This window comes from Rhinopithecus roxellana, chromosome 4, assembly GCF_007565055.1.
Source record: "Rhinopithecus roxellana isolate Shanxi Qingling chromosome 4, ASM756505v1, whole genome shotgun sequence".
Lineage (NCBI taxonomy): Eukaryota > Metazoa > Chordata > Mammalia > Primates > Cercopithecidae > Rhinopithecus > Rhinopithecus roxellana.
Window position 1 is genome coordinate 80,621,881 of NC_044552.1, and position 20,536 is coordinate 80,642,416.

The 20,536-nt window shown below is 38.7% G+C and overlaps 1 protein-coding gene and 1 long non-coding RNA gene across 3 annotated transcripts in view; one reads left to right on the forward strand and one right to left on the reverse strand.

Annotated features, from left to right (window-relative positions):
• Positions 1 to 8,859: 8,859 nt before the first annotated feature.
• On the reverse strand, positions 8,860 to 10,511 carry LOC104668835. The gene is made up of 2 exons (XR_748897.1): positions 10,380 to 10,511; positions 8,860 to 9,253 (listed from the first exon to the last, which is right to left on the reverse strand). It is a non-coding gene; the product is annotated as an uncharacterized LOC104668835 (long non-coding RNA).
• Positions 10,512 to 11,457: 946 nt separating this feature from the next.
• The window catches only part of ADGRB3 (adhesion G protein-coupled receptor B3), a 783,011-nt gene continuing 773,932 nt past the window's right edge, over positions 11,458 to 20,536 (forward strand). The window contains exons 1-3 of one of the 2 annotated variants that reach the window (XM_010371613.2): positions 11,458 to 12,193; positions 13,586 to 13,766; positions 14,870 to 15,641. In XM_010371613.2, the coding sequence (XP_010369915.1) occupies positions 14,885 to 15,641 (757 nt within the window). In that variant the 5' untranslated portion in view covers positions 11,458 to 12,193; positions 13,586 to 13,766; positions 14,870 to 14,884. The remainder of the gene's footprint in view (positions 12,194 to 13,585; positions 13,767 to 14,869; positions 15,642 to 20,536) is intronic. The other variant, XM_010371622.2, reaches the window with a different exon arrangement.

Below are 20,536 nucleotides of genomic sequence, written 5' to 3' on the forward strand. Positions count from 1 at the left end.
GGTGATAAATACTGGCTTTATTTTAAAAGGGAAAAAGTGCTCAATTCTAGAAATCATGGTTTATTAAATTTAATAAACTATTTAAATTTAATAGTGGTCTGTGTAAAAATTATGGAATATGTTACAGAATAGGTGGTATGTGAATTTATAGAAAACAAAATGGGGATAAACAGAGACCAACCTGGCTATACTAAGAAACAATACTATTAATCTAACAACTACTGCTAGGGATGTCACAGACGAGAGTGCTGTAAGCATAGTACATATGCTTCTTCTTACAAGGTGTTTGAAATAATCTCTCATGTTCCTGAAGAAAGGAAGGATAAATATGGACTGTTCGGTTAAATAACATTCTATAACTAAAAGGATCTCAATTAGTGAGCTAGAAAAACAATATTTATCCAGTGTTGTCCAAAGGCTGATATTATGGGATAAGATAATATCCCTGCCCTCCAGAAGTTTGCATTATAATGGAGAAATGTTTCTAGTTGTATGTCACTGACACTATGTTGAAACAGTGGCCACTGACTTGGAAATCACTTCAGATATGCAGATGTCATTGATTATGGACTAATACCTAACATATTGAATGATAGAATCCAGAAAGAAGATGTCAATGAACAGAGTGTACACCACATACCACACATTCTTTAATATTCCTTTCATTGAGAATGGTGACTACATTAAGAACTAGAGAATTTTCAGCTCTCTCCCTACCCAGTCCAGCCCCCTCCACCAGCACCTTGAACCTGAACAAGCTTAGTGACTGTTTGACTAAGAATAATGTCAGATATGAATCTGTACCAATTTACAGACCTAGGTCTTAAGACACTGACAGATTTCTTTTCCTATATTTTCAAACACTGACTTATGAAAGACAGCTGCAATGCTGTGTGGAAGAGCAAGCAGCCCTATAGAATGGTCTGTGTAAAGATGTACTACATCCCCTGTGTTACGGCTCCTACTGAGCCCCAGCCAATAACTAGCTCCAAATGCTAGTCACAGGTAGAGCTATCTTGGACAAGGATCCTTCACACCCGGTTTATTCAGGCTGACCCTGAAAGACAGTGTCAAAAGACAAGCTATTCCAACAGCAAAGGCCTCCCCAGATTGCATATTTATGAGACAAATAAATTGTTATTTTATGTCGTCATGTTTTGTGTGTGTGTCTCTCTGTGTGTGTCCCTCCCTTTCTCTGTCTTGCACGCTCTCAAACACGCACACACACGCACACACACACAAAGATCACAAATTCAATTGTATCAATAAATAAATATTTAATTCTAAATATAAATAAATATTTAGATTAACTTATTTTAACTAACTGTCACTTGAATATGAACCAGCAGTGCATACAGCCGATTCACTAACAGAGACTCTTATCCAGATCCATTCTCCTTATACCTAACCATTGACACATTCTATTAATTTTGCCTCCAAAGGTCTCTTGGACACTTCTCTTCTTCATCCCTACTGACGCCACCATTTTCACTTTTGTAACAGTTTCCTGACTTGAATCTTCACATTCTCTCTTACCTCTCTCAAATCACTTCTCCGACTGAAACGAAATGAGCTGTTAAAAAATGTAAATCTGAGTTAGTCTCTGTTTACAATCCTTCAATCATATTATTATTATTATAAAGATTCACTGATTATTATTATTATTTTTTCTGAGACACAGTTTTGCTCTTGTCGCCCAGGCTGGAGTACAATGACATGATCTCAGCTCACTGCAACCTCCTCTTCCAGGGTTCAAGCGATTCTCCTGACTCAGTCTCCTGAGTAGCTGGGATTACAGGCACCCGCCACCAAGTCCAGCTAATGTTTTGTATTTTCAGTAGAGACGGGTTTTCACCATGTTGGCCAGGCTGGTCTCAAACTCCTGGCGTCAGGTGATCCATCTGCCTCAGCCTCCCAAAGTGCTAGGATTATAGGCATGAGCCACTGTGCCCAGCCAAGATTCACTGATTTTTATCCTAATACTTAGCAAACACTTTATCAGAAATATTACGAATTGCCACTGACCTCTTTGTCCTTTTTATTTCCTCACCTTAACTTTCTTTATCTAGAATGTGTTCTACTCCCTTCTGCCTCACATTTTTTGTACACTCTATTCCCTTTGATGGGAATGATTAAATTTCCTTAGTGTCCTTTGAATTGCTGGTCAACTGTTACGTATTCAGGTAAACGTTCTCTGCCCTTCCATACTAGGTCATCCTGCCCGTTCCCACAAACAGACTCCACACCTCTCGCAACTTCATTTGTCTCTTCTCCGAGATATTTGACACACTTGCCATTTATAATTATCTGGTGGCTAGCTGTTCATTGGCTATCACTACAAATACAAGGCAATCATCACAAGGGCAGGGACTCTGTGTTGTCATTTCAGTTTCCCAAACACCTTACAACATGTCTTATATGATGTATGTGCTTATTAATTATGTGTTAAATACATAAATGATCAATTGATTTCAGGGATTTGAAAGACTTATTCTCCTCATATGAGACATTCATCATTGTAAACTCATAGTCTGGCTAAGTAGATGCTCCCTGTTTATTTCTCTGGATTGAACAAATTACAACCATGCTGAGCAGCTGAAATCTAGAGTATTTTAATTGTGGCATCAAAGAACTGTGACAAACTAGGTAAGTTCAACTGAAAACAGTCATAAGGATGAAAAGTCTGGAGACCATGTCACCTGGAAAATTTCTCAGGAAATCAGGAATTTGGTCCAGGGAAGAGAGAACTCTAGCTGAGTTATCATGCTGGAATATGTGAGCTGTTGGAATAGATATTTCTCCAATGAACACAACTAATACCCACATATAAGATTCATCATGTTGTTCAACCCATGTATTCACTAAAGACCTAGGAAGTGTTCACCATGTGTCTTGTACTACTTTAGGCAGGAGTTTGTAATGATGGAGCTAACACACTAATAAAAAGCAAAAGGATGAAGACCAACTAAATAAAAATTGGTAACTAGTATAAAACAGGCCCTGGTGTGTGACGTTACCATCCCGGTGTCCATGTGTTCTCATTGTTCAACTCCCACGTATGAGTGAGAACATGCACACGTGTATATCTATGTAACAAACCTGCATGTTCTGCACATGTATCCCAGAACTTAAAGTATAATTTTAAAAAAGGAAAAAAATATATACCTGAGTACAAAAAAAAAAAAAAAAAAAAAAGATAAGTACCTTGAAAGAGAACACAAGGAGAGAGCACCATAGATTGGGTGGTTAAAAAAAAAAAAAAATTCAAAAACTTTGAAAAGGGAATTTTCAAGATGAAATCTGAGGTATGAGAAGTGGGCAGGTCAGACCTATAAAGTTTCTCCTAGCAGTAGAAAAATGGAAGTTTATTCCTGGTAGAATGATCCTGACATTGGAAGATTGTAAGGAGATAAAAATGTAGTGTTCTCGTGACTTAGAAAAAGGTGAATGTAGCTTGGGCATTATATGTAAGCAGAAGTGTGGCACAAGATGAAGTTAGAGGAGCAAGAATCAGATGAGGTACGGCACTGTTGGTCGCGATTAAAAGTTTGGATTTTATTATTTGTGATATGTGAGAAGTACCTGGAATTAAAATGTTTTTCCATTTGATTTTAAAGGGATACATTTTTTGAAGTATAACTTATTAGAGATAGATTAACAAAGAATATTGAATGTCAGGTGGAAGAGACTAAGCAAAAACTACATACTTCACACACACACACAAAGTATAACAGTGAAAAAAGAAAGAACTGGTTAGATTTGAGATCTATGTATTGAAGTTATATCATGAGCTGAATTGTGCCCATCTCTGCACACCCCGAACCCCATTTGAAGAGGCAGCAAGACCGCAGCCATATGCAAGCCAGAGAAAGGGGCCCCAGAGGAACCAATCCAATAGAGACTTTGATTTTAGACATCTAGCCTCCAAAACTGTGAAAAAAATAAATTTCTGTTGCTTCAACCATCCACATTGTGGAATTTTATTACGGCAGCCCTAGGAAACTTACACAAAGTGGAACAGGTAACATTTGTCAAGGGATTAGATGTAGAGTGATAGAAAATGAGCAGCAGGTATCATTCCCATGTTTACCAATTGAATAACTAGGTAGATAGGGATGTCATTTCCTGAAACAGAAAGACTGAGGGAAGGGCACATTTCTTTGGAGTAATCAGGAAGTTTCCTTTAATTATCCCAAATCTGAGATGACTGTGAGGCATATTTAGTAGAGATATAAATCACGGCAGTTGATTATTTAAAAATCTAGAGCTCAGAGGAGATATCCTTGTTAAAGGAATATACATGGGGTGTCTGTTCATATGTGTGTATGCATGTATGTACATATACATACTTACGGTGATATTCAATATTAGGGATTGGATTTGATCACCAAAGGGGAGGTGGTAGAGAAATAAGGGAAGTACATCCAACACTTATCACTACAGTAGTCAGCATTTCAAGTTAACATGGAAGAAGAACAAGCAAAAGACACTGAGAAGCGTCTCAGTGTCTTCACAGTGATCAGTGACATAAAAGTACATCTGGGAGAGTATGATAAAACAGAAACCAAAATAGAAGTCGTTTCCAAAAGGAGGGCATTGCATTTAAAATGCTGCTGAAAGTTGGAGTAAGATGAGAAAAACATTTATCCCTTTAACTTGGCAACATGAAGGTCTTTAGTGATTTTTGACAAGAATTTTTCCAGTGGAATTGTGGGGGTGGAAGCCAGAATGGATTGAGTTGAGAAATGAGAGGGAAGTGAGGAAGTGAAGTGAATGTGATTGCTTTTTTAAAAAAGATTCATTATGAAGGGGATCTAAGAAACAGGTTGTTGATCAGAAGTTTTTAGACGGGTAGTATTGCTATAAAATATGTATGCTGATGGAAGTGGTCCAGGAGAGAGGGAGAGATTATTGGTGTGAGAGCCAGCAGAAGTAAGATCCAAGTTACCTGTGGAGGGGATGACTTCTTAGATAAGGGCAGTATCTTCCTGGAGATAAGAAGACAGGAGAAAATGGGGGAAGGTACAGTCAGTTTAATGAATGTAAGGTATTTTCCATCTAATCACATCTGTTTTATAAATAATGAATGAAAAAAGGTTATCACTTATCATTCAAGAGTTGAGGAGAAGCTTTTTAATGATCAAAGAAAAGTTACAAAATATTCATAGGTGTAATAAGAGAGGGAGCTTATAAGTAACAGTCTGTGTGGTGAGGTCATAAGAACCTGGTGACTCTAACTTTACAGGGACATCTAACTGCCTGAGGGTGTGAATTTCTTCAGTAATGCTCTGCTGCATGGGTCCTGGATCAGGAAGGGCAGTTGTCCATCACAGTAAACATGGTGATCCAGCCAGGAAAATGTAGTAAATAGTTGAAGATTGTTGTAAGTAAATTATCATAACAATGGGTGTAGAATCCATGGGGTATACGTTAGTTACCTACATTTGCATAACAAATTATCCCCAAATTTAGCAGTTGGAAGCCACAAACATTCCTGATCTATAGTGTTTGTAGGTCAGGAATCCAGAAGCAGCTTAGCTGCTTGATTCTGGCTCAAGCCTGTCATGAAGGGGCAACCAAGATGTTGGCTGGACTGCAGTCCTCTCAGGACTTGAATGAGGAAGCTTCTATTTCTGAGCTCACTCATGTGTCTTTTGACAGGCCTCAGAAGGCCAAACTCACATGGACTTCTCTGTTTAGGACTGTATCATAACACGGCACCTGGCTTATTGCAAACAAATGCTCTAAGGAAGAGTAAAGGAGCTCCCAAGACGGAAAACACATTCATTTTATATCTTAACAATCCCATTGCTACTACCATATTCTGTTTGATAAAAGCAAATTTCTAAATCTAGCCCACATTCAAGAGAGAGACAATTATACAAGGACACACATACCAGGAAGTAGGGACCATTAGGGTCCATGTGAGAGGCTGCTTACCACAGGGTATAAGGAGGAAAATGAAGATAAGAGTAGAAATTGGTGGGAATCAATAATAATAAAAAAAAAAGACCTTAATTTTGTGAAAGACTTGATTCCATGTGGTTACTTAGGAGGTGAGTTTATAAAAGTAGAAGGTGGTAATTAGAGCACTGAAACATTAAATGTTAAATATTGGGAGTGGTTTAATCACCGGTTAGACTTTTTAGTTATAGACTATAGGGAAATGTTGTTGAACTAGTAGGAAAAAACAAACAACAAACAAAAAACACAGAAATAGAATGGAGAAGATAGTGTGTCAGGATAAGACATCTGCATGGGAGCGGAAGCCATGAGAAGAGGAATGGAAGTCAGGTGGACAGGAAAACTGTGAGCCGACAGCTAAAAGATTCCATGAATGGAAAATATAATCTGGAGGAAGGGGTAAAGCTGCAAAGGCAGATGCCTTGATCTCTACAGAAAGGTGGGCATGAAAGTGAAATGAGGAGTAAATATTTGAAACCAAAGGGGAGAGTAAGAATACTGAGTCTGCCCCTGACCCATTGAATCAGGATATGGAAGCATACACATAAATTGCTTCTGTTTGACATGGTTGGAAGAGATGCCATGTCTTCATAAAAGAGCAGGCTTCAGTCAAGGAAGTGGATAGAGAATATTTTTCCTCTTGTTTGCTGGTATAAAAGAGCATGGAGATCCAGAAGGCAAAATGAGAGAATCTGCCAGGAAAAGAAATGGTGGAGATAAGTGGATCAGAATTGGTAGAAACAGGACTAAACATGAAGAAATGTTCAGAAATAATATGTAGTCCATAGACTTCAATACCTGGTGTTGATAAAGGTCAGCAGATGTGCTGTTCCTGGCAGCTTTAGTTATTGTCATCATTAATGGTAAAGTGGGACTTCTGTCAAAGACAAAAAAAAATTATTAGAGTGGGAGAGGAACAAAAATGGAAAGGACTGTCTGTACCTCAGCAGATGATAGCAACAGGGAAAGGCAAAGCTGGTAAAACTATGGAGGTTTTCAAAATTATGATAGAATAGACAGGCATTTCCAACCTGTGAGTGGAAAAATTGTGATTCTTTCTAGTCTAGGATTTAATTGCATTTTTCTCTCACTGCTTCCATTTCTTGTGAGACACCTTCTGTTATTTAGAATATGTCAGGAAGAGCCTTAGACATTATTCAACCAAGCTTTTTTCTGTGAGATAACTGAAGTCCAGAGAATTCATAGCTTCGTGTCCTTAATGAGGTATACACTTAGTGTCAGGTTTGTGAGTAAAAATGAAGAATCTTGATTTCTAGTATAATTGAAATTTCAGAGATTAAAGATAATTGTGTAAGTATAGTAAGTTTATACGAAAAAATAACTAGCTGAAAAAGGACAAATTTGGGGGTGAATGTATGTTCAATTGCAAACACATATTTTGAGTTTTTAAAGTCCATATTTTTCAAGATGCTTCTACAGCACACAGATGTGACATTGTGTGTTACCTACCTACAGTATTTCCTTAATATCACCAATGAAACCTTGAAAATTGATGGCCAAAAGTATTTACTGAGTTTTTTTTAACTTGTATCGTTGTATAGGGAAATAATGATAAAAAATGGAAACTTGATGTAACTGGGATTTTTGGACTAAACTTAACCTTGACTTTGCCTGGCATGGAATAGGACTACACTTGAACCCAGGATAGCTGTTCTATGACATCTCCCTTAACCCCAAGTCTATCCCTTTATTTTTTAGTACTTCCATGTACTTCCTATTCTGGGATGTCCAAGTAGAAAATGACCAATTTGTTTTTTCATAGAGACTAGAGGATATACAGCTTGGTTCCTGAGAGACTTCCTTATTTAATAACAAAAAATAATAATAATCAGGAGGAGACAGAGAAGAAGAAGTTGTTTCAGTTTATAGTAAATATGCTACTTTTAAGGGTAAGTTAAGTACTCATAACAATGTAATCTTATAATATTTTGATCATTTAATTAACATTCCAAAAGCTTTGTGTGTGTGTGTGTGTATAGTGTATATATATGTGTGTATATATATATATATATATATATATATATATATATATATATGGGAGATACCAAATACTAAATACTAAAAACTAAATAATAATACTAAATATTAAAAAATTAACGCATATTTAACAAGAAATAACCTACAAGCCTATCCACGCTTCTTAAAGCCTTACTGAAAATAACAAGTTACAGAATTTAGAATGTGGTAATATGGTAATATCAGAAAGACTATGAGAGAAAGAAGGAAAGAGAAAACACTTTTTAAAATTGAGTAAACATATTCTAGAAACATTCTTATTTGAGTATGAGAATTGTGCAAATGATACTGAATTTCAAGCAATGATCCTGGATTATAGGGTTATTCTCAAAGTGGAGGGACTAAACTTAGCACATACAGACAAAAAGATGAAAAAAAAGAAATAAATCAAACTTAGAAACCTCATCATTCCAAAGTATTCTTAATAAAATGCATTAATAATAGGAGAGATAAATTTCAAAGGCTTTAACTTTAAATACCTGGGTCAATTTAAAATGCAATACTAGTCTATATTTTGATGTGCTAACACTGACCTCTCAATAGTTCTTCTGTAAATCATCAAGGAAACTTATGTAATAATCAATTTATACAATTAATCTGGTAGTTTTGGAATGAAATGCATTACTTTATAAAAGAGAAATACAAAGCAATATAGTGAAACTTCCCAAGCAAATATATGTGTATCAACTGAAATACATACATATCAAATACATATGTACACATACGTATGTGTATGCATACTTGCAAATGTGTGCGTACATATACATAGGTATGTATAAATATGTTTGTGTTTATATATATAAACATAAATATAGACATACATTTGGACTCGCGAAAAAGACCAATGAAAGCAGATAATTATAATTTGAAATGTTGAATTTAATATGTATTAAATCATAAAAGTGGACCAACATCAATAGAAAGGAAAGGACAGAGAGCTGAGGGTGTGTGAACTGCTGCTCTCTTTTTGCTGTTGGGTCAACATGTCAGCAATGCTTTCTATATGGAGCATCTTGCAGACATGAAACAAAGTGGTTCCTCCTTGCTTTGCCTTTGGATTGTGCTGTTGTTAGTGTCCAGAGACCAGACTGTCCATATAGGGCTCTTTTCCTGATTCTTGATTATAATCCCCTGAGGAAGTCAGACGAGCCTGGGGTTATGGAGACCGTGTCTTGCTTGGCGTAGTTATCATCCACAAATCATCTGCTATAAATATATCTCAGCAGGATCATCATCAGGCCAGCTCGGTAGCCTGCAATTTATGAAGGTTATGAGAAACAATGTGAAGGGTGAAGGGCTTTATTAAGGGTGGCTTTCTTTTCTGACCCTGCCCTGACTTCTACTTGAATATAAATGATCCTGGGAGTAAGTGATCCTTTCCATTTAGGATTAAGCCTTTTAAGTTGTCCCTTTCAGCTGTTATTCTTATGCCACTGTGTCACGACTTTAAGAATTTCTAAGAAACATCAAAATCACAGTGTTACAAGATAATATGAGAAATCACTAGGTGCGAAATAGAAGTATAATTGAACCTCCTATTATTTCCTTTTTATGTATAAACCATCCAAAGCATTTTTTTCTCCATTTTTATTCCACATCTGTCATGGTTTTCTTTTCCTCTGGATAAAGTAACAGAAATGACCAAATTGCCTTGCAAAAATCATAATTATGATCTCTAGGGAAGTTGAAATAAAACGTTTTTCTCCTTTGTGTTGCTCACTCTTCTTTGTTTTTTAAAAAAAATGTGTTTGCTTAAACGGTGTTTCAAAATTTGTTCTGGATATAAACCCTAATTATTTCCTTTTAACATTTCCTTAAATGAATAAAAATATTGTAAAGAACCAAAATGACACAAAACCAAAATGCCACCCAGGCTGCTCTCTTGCCGGTGATCTGTTACTGGGAAAATAGTTAAAGCCTGTTGGGGAATTATTAACTGTTTCACTTACAGAGTGTTTATCCCAGGCACTCGTTTAAGAAGGGAAAGCCTTGAAGAGGGTCACTCTGTTAATATGTATTAAGAAGTAAAGGACCAATTTTAATATATCAAACAACTTCAGTGGATAAAAGACCATCAGCATCTTCCTGTTTTCACTATCAATCTCTTTTAAAATGGTGTTCTTGGCTATCCATAATCGCTCCAGGGGAGAGAAACAAGCGGAGGAAAAAAATGCAAGAGTGAGGGGAACAAATGATGGAAAATTGCTTTATTCAACTTCACCTGCCGCTCGAGAAACTCACCCTTATGAAGATTCCAGCACTTTATATGAATTGCCCATTATGGTTTCCTCCCACCACATCCTTGCACTATTTTAGCACTTGTTTTGCAAACCACCAACTGCGTTTACAAGTAGAGACATAATCAGGAGGCGAATGACCTTTTGTAGCGTGTATCTGAAGCTGGTTTATCAGACACTTGGTCAGCCAACTGTCCAGGAGGCAAAATGACTGATAGATAATAGATAGGCAGATGGATAGATTAAAAGGTGGGGAAACTTATCCCTTTTCCCTTTCTATATAATCTGGTTGTTTCTCTTCACCCCTTTTCTCGTTTCTTCCCACCCGTCCCCAAACCTGTTACTAGGGAAACTTGAAAAAGAATCAGATGCATTAAGACTACAAAACGAAACAAAAGTTTAGACCCCGAAACCACGATTCCATTGCCAAGCAGAAAGCAATGCAAGAGCTCAACCTCGGTCGCCGCACCGCGATCCTGACAAAGCCTGTATGGAGCCAGAACAAATAAGATGTTAATTGCAGCCTCGCAGAGAAAAACTACTATTGTTCCAGCCAGAGACACTCAGCAGCTTGGGAGCTGGGATGTGCCCCCTCCGCTGCGGACTGGATCAATTCTGAATCCCGGTGCTAAAATGACAGCTCTCTGGCTGCGACAGGTCCGCGCTGAAAGACAGAGAAAGACGATCAAGTCCAGCATTCACTTCCCACCCTTCAGAGTCGCCTTCCCATCCTCCGCACCCCCCTGCCTCGCCTCCCAGTGAGTTTCTCTTACAGTTGGTCGCCGCCAGCCCCAGCGGTGGGAACTGAGGATGCAAAAACCTCCCAGACGCAGAAAATACCGCTTTCGGGACGTGCTTGGGTTTGAGTAGCCGTGACGTGCAGGCGCACCGCGGCCCTGGCTGGAGCTCCGTGAAGCCCCCCTCCCTCCAGCCTCTCCCCCGCCCGCCCGCCGGGACTCCCTCCTCTCCCACCCCGCGGCTCCCCTCGCCTTCTCTCACACACCCGCCCGCGCACCCGGTAGGCAGAACTCCAGGAAGTCGCAGCGGCCGCGCCGCGCGAGCCGAGCCTCTGGCGGGCGGCTGGGCGCACCGCAGCTGTGCAGGAGAGGGGCGCGCGGCAACCGGGACGCGCGCACACACGAGCACGCGGGAGGCCGCTGCGCTGACGCGCTCTCGGGACACGCGCAGCCCCAGCGCGTGCGCCCAAGGGAGAGCGAGCACCGCGCGCCGGCGCGCACACCCGAGACAGAGCTTTACTATCTCGCTCCCTCTCGCGCCTCCCTCCTCGCTGGGCATTCAAACAGCTTTCCGACATCACCAGCCAAGGATTTTTCCCCCCTCTCCTTAGTCGCCGTCCGTCCATCAGTACCTGCAGGGGGGAGGAGGAGGGAGGAAAGCGGAAAGAGGAAAGAGCATAAGCTTGAGCCTTCCGATCCGAGATCCGACCACGAATACTCCCGTAATAAACCCACCGCCCCAACAAATCTGCCATAGCGGCCGCCGCCGCCGCCGGTCACTTCTCGTCTCAGCCCTTTCTTTGCTTCTTGGCTAATCGGTTTGTTGGGGGTAGCTTTTATGGAACAAATCTTCACTCTTAAGCCACTTACATTTTGGGGGGTTCCTTAGAGTCTCCCTTGGGGGGGCTTCTGCTCCCTTTAGCCCCCCTCGGATTGGAGGTTGGATTCAGTTGGATACGGCGCAAGGTTCTGGGCTCCTGGTGGCTTTTTTTTTTTCTCTCTCTCTCTCTCATCGACCCCCCTTTCGTTCCCACCCCTCACCTTTTGCTTTTCGTATGTATGCATTTTTTTAAATAAATCCTGATTTTGGAAGCTGAACCGGGGAAAATGGGCAACGGTGATTGGGACCGAAGGGGAGTCTCTCCGTCACTGTTGCTGGGACGCGTGCCTGTGCTGGTGTCTTAGAGCAAGAGCCTCCCTGAGCTTTCGGAGTGGAAGGTAAGGAAGGGGGTCCAGGGGTCACCTTTTCTCTGCCGGGGGTCGCCACCGTGGAGCTTTGGGCTTAATGTTTGAGAAGGGAGGAAAATGAAAGGAAAGGCTGTTGCTGGCGGATGGGGAGGCTGTGAGCAAATCCGACTGTCTGCATTTACTTAAACGCCGCAGTTGAAAAGTTAGAGAAGTCTGGTTTTCAAGAGATGTGCTGGGTCAGAAGGAATAAGCAGAGAGACCTAGAAAATCTGGCAGTTTTGTGTGATTGGGGTAATTTTATGGGGGGAAATTTTTAGGTTAAAAGGAAGTTAAGAGAAGGCAGTGGGTCTTCTATTGGGGGGAAAATCTGTGGAGTGATGGCGCCGTCTATGTTCGACTAAACTAAAGTGTCACCCAGAAAATCAGTTGTGAGAATAGCTAAACTCAATGCTGGTTTGCTTCTCAGCAAGAGATAGATAGATAAATAAATAAATAAAACATCCTTGACACCTCCGTGGCTAGCCTTTGCCCCTGCCCCCACCTCTTCTTTAAGAGGGAAATGCAGCTTTTTGAACGGTCCCTGCAGTCCAAAGGGGGTTGAGGGTAATGATTTATTTTTTATTATTTAGAACAAAACAAGACTCTGTACTCCAGACTGATGAAAAATGAAGAGCATTATACTGAGTGTGCTCTCTTGAGCAGGCATTAAAGTGCTATTTCCTCACTCTTTCTGATCATTGATGAGCACGGCATTGCAGACATGCACTGTCAAATAAATGGAAGCAAAAGTACCAGTTTCATTAGGGAAAGACATACGACCTCTTTTTGAGTTCCTGATTATAAAATGAAATCCCCTTTCATGGATGGAATTCCTAATTTAGACACTTATTGTCACATTGGCTCTCAACGCCTACACTCTATCCTGAAGAACACTGCGCAGACCTGCATTGCCTGCAAAGTGCAACAGCAAAAAAAAAAAAAAAAAAAAAAAAAAGGAAAAAAGGAAATTATTTCCAGAATTTCTTACAACTTTCTCTGTTTCTTTTTTTTTTTTAACCTTTAAATGCTCATTGGCTTTATTTTCTCATGAAGAAAATGCATTATTCATTGAGCTATTTGCTTGAAACAGAGAACACTGTTTTGATGGTCCCAGCAGTTCTGATGTTATTTTAAACTGCTGCTATATAGAGATTTAGAGTTGGGGCTGTGTTTGCCTATATCAAGACATAGAATTTGAATTATAATCTAGAAAATGCAGATCTATCTTCAGGGACTTCGGTCACTGGATTTGGTGTGCATGCGTTGGTGTGTGTTATGCAATGGGAAGGAAGAGGGTTTTATCCTTTGGTTCAGAGAAGACCCAGGCAAAGGCATGAAAACTCTTAACTGTCTATATGTCTGTATGTCTGTCTCTGTTTACAGAACAGTGGAAGAGACTGCAGCCTAAAGACTTTTAAAATTAACTTGGCATCACTTTTATCAGCTCAAAGGCTAAACAAACAAACAAACAAACAAAAAGCAGTGTCATTTATTCTAAGAAATAACTTCTTAAAGGTTAAAGCTGACAAATATTCAAGTTATTTTTGGATAACAACTTACAGAGGTAAATATAATCAAGGACTACTTTATTATCCAAAGCCAGGGTTGAAATTAAAAAAAAAAAAAAAAAAAAGAAAAGAAAAGAGGAGCTTTGGAGTTGTTGTTGGAAAGGGAGCAATTCAATAATTGGAATCTGCTAGGAACAAAAATGCTAATGTATTTTATTACCATGTGTAAGCCTTAAATTACAATTGATAATTTTTCAAAAATTGAAAGACTGAAACCAGCTCAATTACTATGGTTTTGGATTTTTTTTTTTCTGACATCACCTTTGGATACAGATACTAATACAGTGATCTACTTTATGTATCCCAAGAGGGCATGTCACATTGAAATGACTGCCTTAAATCCTGGTTCTCAATGGTGATGTTGAACAACAAGTCTCCCCTATGTGTTTATCCATCTATGCCCTTTCTCAAATGATGTTTTAAAAATTAATTAATCCACATGAATGCTCCTGTTTTTGCAAAGGAATTTCTGAGCAGTTCACATGGTGGCCCCTGCAAAGGCAAGTGGGGCATTTGGGAGATGATATTCCATCTGTAATAAATTATCATTTGTGCTTTTAAAATTGTGACCATAATTTATCATCATTACTTTTCACATTTAAGAGAAGAGAAATAATGTGATGACAGCCTGTTCCCAGATTATCAGATTAGATTTTGTATGATGGTGTTTACTGCTGGCAGAGGACAGAGAGAGAGAGAGGTTGTATAGACTATAGACTGATTAATACTGTTTCGACAATTAGCGTTTACATTATGACGTTTTAAAGCTCCATGTTTTCCCTTTTCATTCGATAGAATGATAATGGACGTGGAGGATATCGTGGTAGATAAGTTAGGGCATTCCTGTTAATAATCTATTAAATGTTATTTTTAAATGGAATGTTGCGAATTTGACCACTGTGAATGGCCACATGAGGGCGCTGTTCACACAGCAACAGATAATTTTCCTGTGTTATAAAATAAAAATTACCTGTCCTTCTTTTAAAAAGGGTTTTTTACTGAAATCTTGAAAACAGCTGGCTGTAATATTGAAAGGAGTTTATTTTCTCAATGCGTGTAGACTCCTACTTGCATTTTACTTTCATTGCCATTTTTACAGGCCAAATGACATAGGATGAAGGCTGTTCGTAACCTGCTGATTTATATATTTTCCACCTATCTCCTGGTTATGTTTGGATTTAATGCTGCCCAAGACTTCTGGTGTTCAACTTTGGTGAAGGGAGTCATTTATGGATCGTATTCTGTAAGTGAAATGTTTCCCAAAAACTTTACAAACTGCACTTGGACGCTGGAAAATCCAGATCCAACCAAATATAGCATTTACCTGAAATTTTCCAAAAAGGACCTTAGCTGCTCTAACTTTTCACTCCTGGCTTATCAGTTTGATCATTTTTCCCATGAAAAAATAAAGGATCTTTTAAGAAAGAATCATTCTATAATGCAACTCTGCAATTCCAAGAATGCTTTCGTTTTTCTACAATATGATAAAAATTTTATTCAAATACGTCGAGTATTTCCAACTGATTTCCCAGGATTACAGAAAAAAGGGGAAGAAGATCAGAAATCTTTTTTTGAGTTTTTGGTATTGAACAAGGTCAGCCCAAGCCAGTTTGGTTGCCATGTATTATGCACTTGGTTGGAGAGCTGCTTAAAATCAGAAAATGGGAGAACAGAATCATGTGGGATCATGTATACAAAATGCACCTGCCCTCAGCATTTGGGAGAGTGGGGGATCGACGACCAGTCGCTGGTTTTGTTAAATAACTTGGTGTTACCCCTGAATGAGCAGACAGAGGGCTGCCTGACCCAGGAGCTGCAAACCACCCAAGTCTGCAATCTTACCAGGGAGGCCAAGCGACCACCCAAAGAAGGTAAGTGGCCAAAGGAGAGGGGAAGGTGAGCGGGGGAGCACTTTTGGGAGATGGAGTTAAAACGTGCTGTTTCAACACACAGGCCTATTTTTTTTCTCCTTTATTGTCACTTTTGGATTCATTTGATCTGTGCTATTCACTGAAGGTCTCTTGAGCTAGTTTTAGGATTCAGGGTTTTAGAGATAGGGCAGTGAGGGCTGGATAGCTCACCAGCATGCGCTGGAAGTGCGGGTGGAATTTTCAGGAGAAAGATACAGAAACCTAGAGCCAGCTTGCGCTAGAGATTGGTGAGGAGGGAGAGCGGTGCCATTATTCAGGCTGCAGCCCCTTGAGGTGACACACACACGCTCCACCTGTGAAATGGATTTATAGACATCTCTCTTCTGCTCCAGCCCAGCAAAACGTCCACTTTACTTCCTCTCTCCTATGCCCACAGAGTCCTTTCCTCTCACTCCCCACCCATTTCCAGGTTTGATTTTGGGGCATCTTGGCTAAAAGGTGGTGCAAACTCATTAGCTTGCCTGTTTGGACCAAATGACTTCCTGACACATGAAGGCAGGGGTATACCTCCCCTTCTCCCCGGTCTGGAATTTTATTTGAGGTGCTTGCGCAAAAATCTCGCACGCTTGCTCTTTCCTGGGTCAGAAGGAAGTCACTAGAAGCGCAAACTCTCCAGGTCTTCTGGCTCTGGAGTCGCCTGAGGACAGGGTGGAGGGGTGAAATGAAAACACATACTGATCCTTTAGGACCCCATCCGCCTCTTGAGAGTGAATTTTTGCCTTTATCTTCTTGGTCCCCGGTTGATGCACAGAAGAGAGGGAACCTCTCAGAGCTAGATGGGGGGAGGGAGGGGGAGGAAGTGCAGCGGAAATGCGGAAGAAAAAGAAAGTACAGGAATGATTTATAGTTTTCACCCAATCCCCAGTGGGGGAGCTACCAGAGGATTTGAGGTGGTGATTATGTGTCATAATGCAAGAAAGCATGACATATTTTGAGAAAATGACTTTTCTTGTTTGGAAGGTTAATGGATGTTGTGTTCCATTCCTTTAAGGACACTGCTGATACATATTAGTTCTTGCTTCCCAATCCAGCAACCAGAGAGTGTATTGATTTGTTATGCAGGAAATGTTTTCTGATCACCACAAAGATCCCAGTCTGTGGAAAGGGACAGCCAAACTCCAGTCTCCAAGCTCCAGTCCCTCTTTCCTTTTCCTCAACCAACAGACGTTGTCTTTGTGGCCAATATAAAATTGACACGTTGTTGGAGAATTTTCTTTAAGGGTAGCCAAGGCTTTGTAAGGGGGAGTGGAGGAATGGAGAACCTAAATAGCCTAATGCTATTTCTCTGTTGGCTGCAATTTAAGGGATGGGAATTATGGAAGAGCGATGGTAGGAGAGGAAAAGACCTGTTAGAAAATGAAAGCAGACTAATGGCAGTGAGAGAGGGGTGAAAACCTTAAAGACTTCTGCAGGTCACTGTTTCACTATCAGCGGTGACTGAAGAAAACAAAGTGGTTTTAAATTGCAGGAGTTATTTTCTGTAGTAAAAAATCCCAGAGAAGCACTTGCAACTGCAGGGATGGTATTTAACACCATTTAAAACTAATTAGTGTCCCCTAGAATAAGAAGCTACAGTACACTCAAAAAATGTGATGTTACAACCTGGCTAATAAACAATTAACATAAGAAGCTGGGTTTTGTTTGTTTTATTGTTATTTTAATAAAATTTAGAAAATCTGTTTCTTCAATGGTTAAATTTCTATCATAAAATTGAGTACTGATGACAGTGGAAAGTGAATTCAGTGTCACAACTTTTATATGAAAGGTAGTAAGTGACAAAAACAAAGTTTTAGTGTGCACAATAAGCATGATTTTCAAAGATTTTGTTGATCATGATCCTGAGATGTGGGTTAAGATAATGCTGGGATTTACAGAAGCTACACTAGATAGGCATTTGTTTTGTAAATGAAGACAAATAAGAGTGATTTTAGATCATGGGAGACAAATTGTATATTGTTGTTAATTCACTGGCAAAATGAAAAAGAAATACGTTCACTGACAAATATACTTACATTTAAAGTGCAGTATGATGTTAACAGAGTTGAACTAGAAAAAGTTTGTCTCATAGGGGAGCAACATAGACTATGTCAGTAGAAGTGCATAGTCTATTCTGTACATTGTGAATTTGTGTTCTTTGTTTAGGTATTCTGAGGTCAGAAAGGTAAGGATAAGGAATTACTGATGACACAATTGTAGCTGATACATTTGTTAAGTAATTCTTACAAAATACATGTACCACTCTTTACCCCAGTTAAATAATCTCTCTTTGGCTAGGCTACATTGTAGGAAAGGAATGTGAAAATCTATTGACCTTTGATTTAATCAAATTTAAGCAAAGTACATTTTGTCTTCAATATTTGATATTAATGATATATAAAATACTAATAAATAATTATTTAATACCATTTCAAGTAAACTACCATATAATGACATAGAGCTTGAGGTTAATCATTACATATAGTTGTGCTACTCATATCTCATTTTATTCCAGAGTGTCATTTTATATGATAGCATGTAATTCTAGCTTTTAAAATTAGGTTTTAAAAATTCAACTTATATTTTATATTACTTGGTGTTTTCCATTTCCTATTTTAAAAGGTTGTCTTTTAAGTTACCAGAGGAATAAATACAAGATTACTCTCCTTTGACTCCCATTTTATTCACTAATACTGACTCAGAAGGCCTGCCTGGAATAGAAATATCTTCAACATGTATTACACCATAGAAGTGGCACAAATTCAAAGAGTCTTCACACTTAGTACATGTGATTCCAGATTGTTTTGTGTAATACTGATGGTGATGGCAAAGACATACCAAATGTTGTATATTGTGAGTGTGTCCACTGGTATTATGAACTCATATTTGGTATTTAGTATTGAAGAAACAATAGACTGTCAGGAGTGGGATGCCTACTTTGAGACAGGATTTATGCTAGAACCTTCTTTAATAATATATTCATGTGCTGAAAAATTTAATAACCAGAAAACAACAGCAAGAAAACTATTACTGTTTTTAGTGACACTAACAATTACAAATGTGATCTTGAATAATCATACAAAGTAAATTATTTGACTAATGCTTCATTAAAGTATTACATTTGAGTACATTTTAAAAATTTCTTATTTAAGATCATATTTGACATATTTGGGGGGTATCATGTCATTATAGAAACTTAGTTATTTCTCTAATTTTTATATGAAATTGTGAATTATTAAGTTGACAAAATGAAGACTTTTTTTCCCAAATAAAAATGTCTTATTCCATACAGCTTTTTAAAAACCTCTTAACATATAATGGCTATAACTTAAAAAAAAAAAAAAAATTCAAATGACATTGTGGTTTACCAGATTTTAGGTACAAGTCTGGAGAAAGACTGATATTTGTTAACAAAGTCATCTTTAATTGTCCTGAGGTCTTTACTATGGTTTATAGGACTCTTTTGCTGAAGATAATTCTGGACTGTATAGCTGAGATATAAAATGTGGAATAAAAATATCTTATTTCTTGCCACTTCATTTACAATAAATGATTAAAACAATTTTGGCAGAAAAATTCCACACCAGGATATTAAATCACGTAATAAGCCTTAATGGAATCTTTGTTTCTTACTGGCATCAATGGCGCTACTTATGTGAAAGGAAATTGGGATCTCTGTATAGATTCCAGGAAATCTGAACACACACACTCATTTGTCTTTCTACTCTGCCTTTGCTAATCCTTGATATTCTACTCCCCAAGGGAAGTCTCACCATAGGCCTGTGTAGACTTTAGCTCATGCCTGCGTGTGTATGTGTTGGTATTTTTAGGCACATATTTGCAGTCTAAAGTGATTTGAGTCTATGTCAGTTTAATTGTCCCCATTTCTTTTTACCTTTGTTCTGTTTGCCCTCAGATAACTTTAGGAGTCATCATTCACCTTTCTCTTTACACTCTTTTCATCTTCCTTTTTTGTCTTGTATATCACTGCCAGGATGCCATACTCTTTATCAGAATGCAGAAAGATTTACTAAATTTGTTGTTCCTTGAAGAAACAGAGTGACAGTTTGCCGTTTGCCTGTGCTAGATCCTACAGACTTTTGCACATACTATACTTCTTTTCTAGCATTCGTCATATTGCAGTGTGATTTTGCATTAATATTTTCATCTCGACTGGACACAGTGACTTGCGCCTGTAATCCCAACACTTTGGGAGGCTGAAGCGGGTGGATCACAAGGTCAGGAGTTCAAGACCAGCCAGGCCAATATGGTGAAACCCTGTCTCTACTAAAAATACAAAAATTAGCTGGGTGTGGTGGTGGGAGCCTGTAATCCCAGCTACTCAGGGGGCTGAGGCAGAGAATTGCTTGAACCCTGGAGACAGAGGTTGCGGTGAGCCGAGATGGCACCACTGCACTCTAGCCTGGGTGACAGAGCAAGACTCTACCTAAGGAAAAGAAAAGAAAAAAAAAAATTCCTGAGGCTTTCAATTATCCAGCACACTCTGAACGGGGTTTTAGTAAATATTGGTTGAAATGAATGTGAAATAAATGAAACAAAAATATCTCAATAGGAAAGACAGCAATAAATAGGTTACAATAAAAAGAATAGAAATACATGACTTGGGGAAAGCATCCACCTTTTACTTACAGCTTTATTAGCAGAAGATTGCTACTATTTTTATAATTTCCAAATTTATTAATGCATTATTGATGTCAGTTCCTGATCTCCAAGGTGTTATTTTAAAAGTTTTTAAAAGAACGACTTACTAACAAACATTCTTAACTATTTGTATGTTTATTTTAAAATGTCAATGATAAATAGAACTTGCTATGTATGCCCATCTAGAAAAAAAGTGG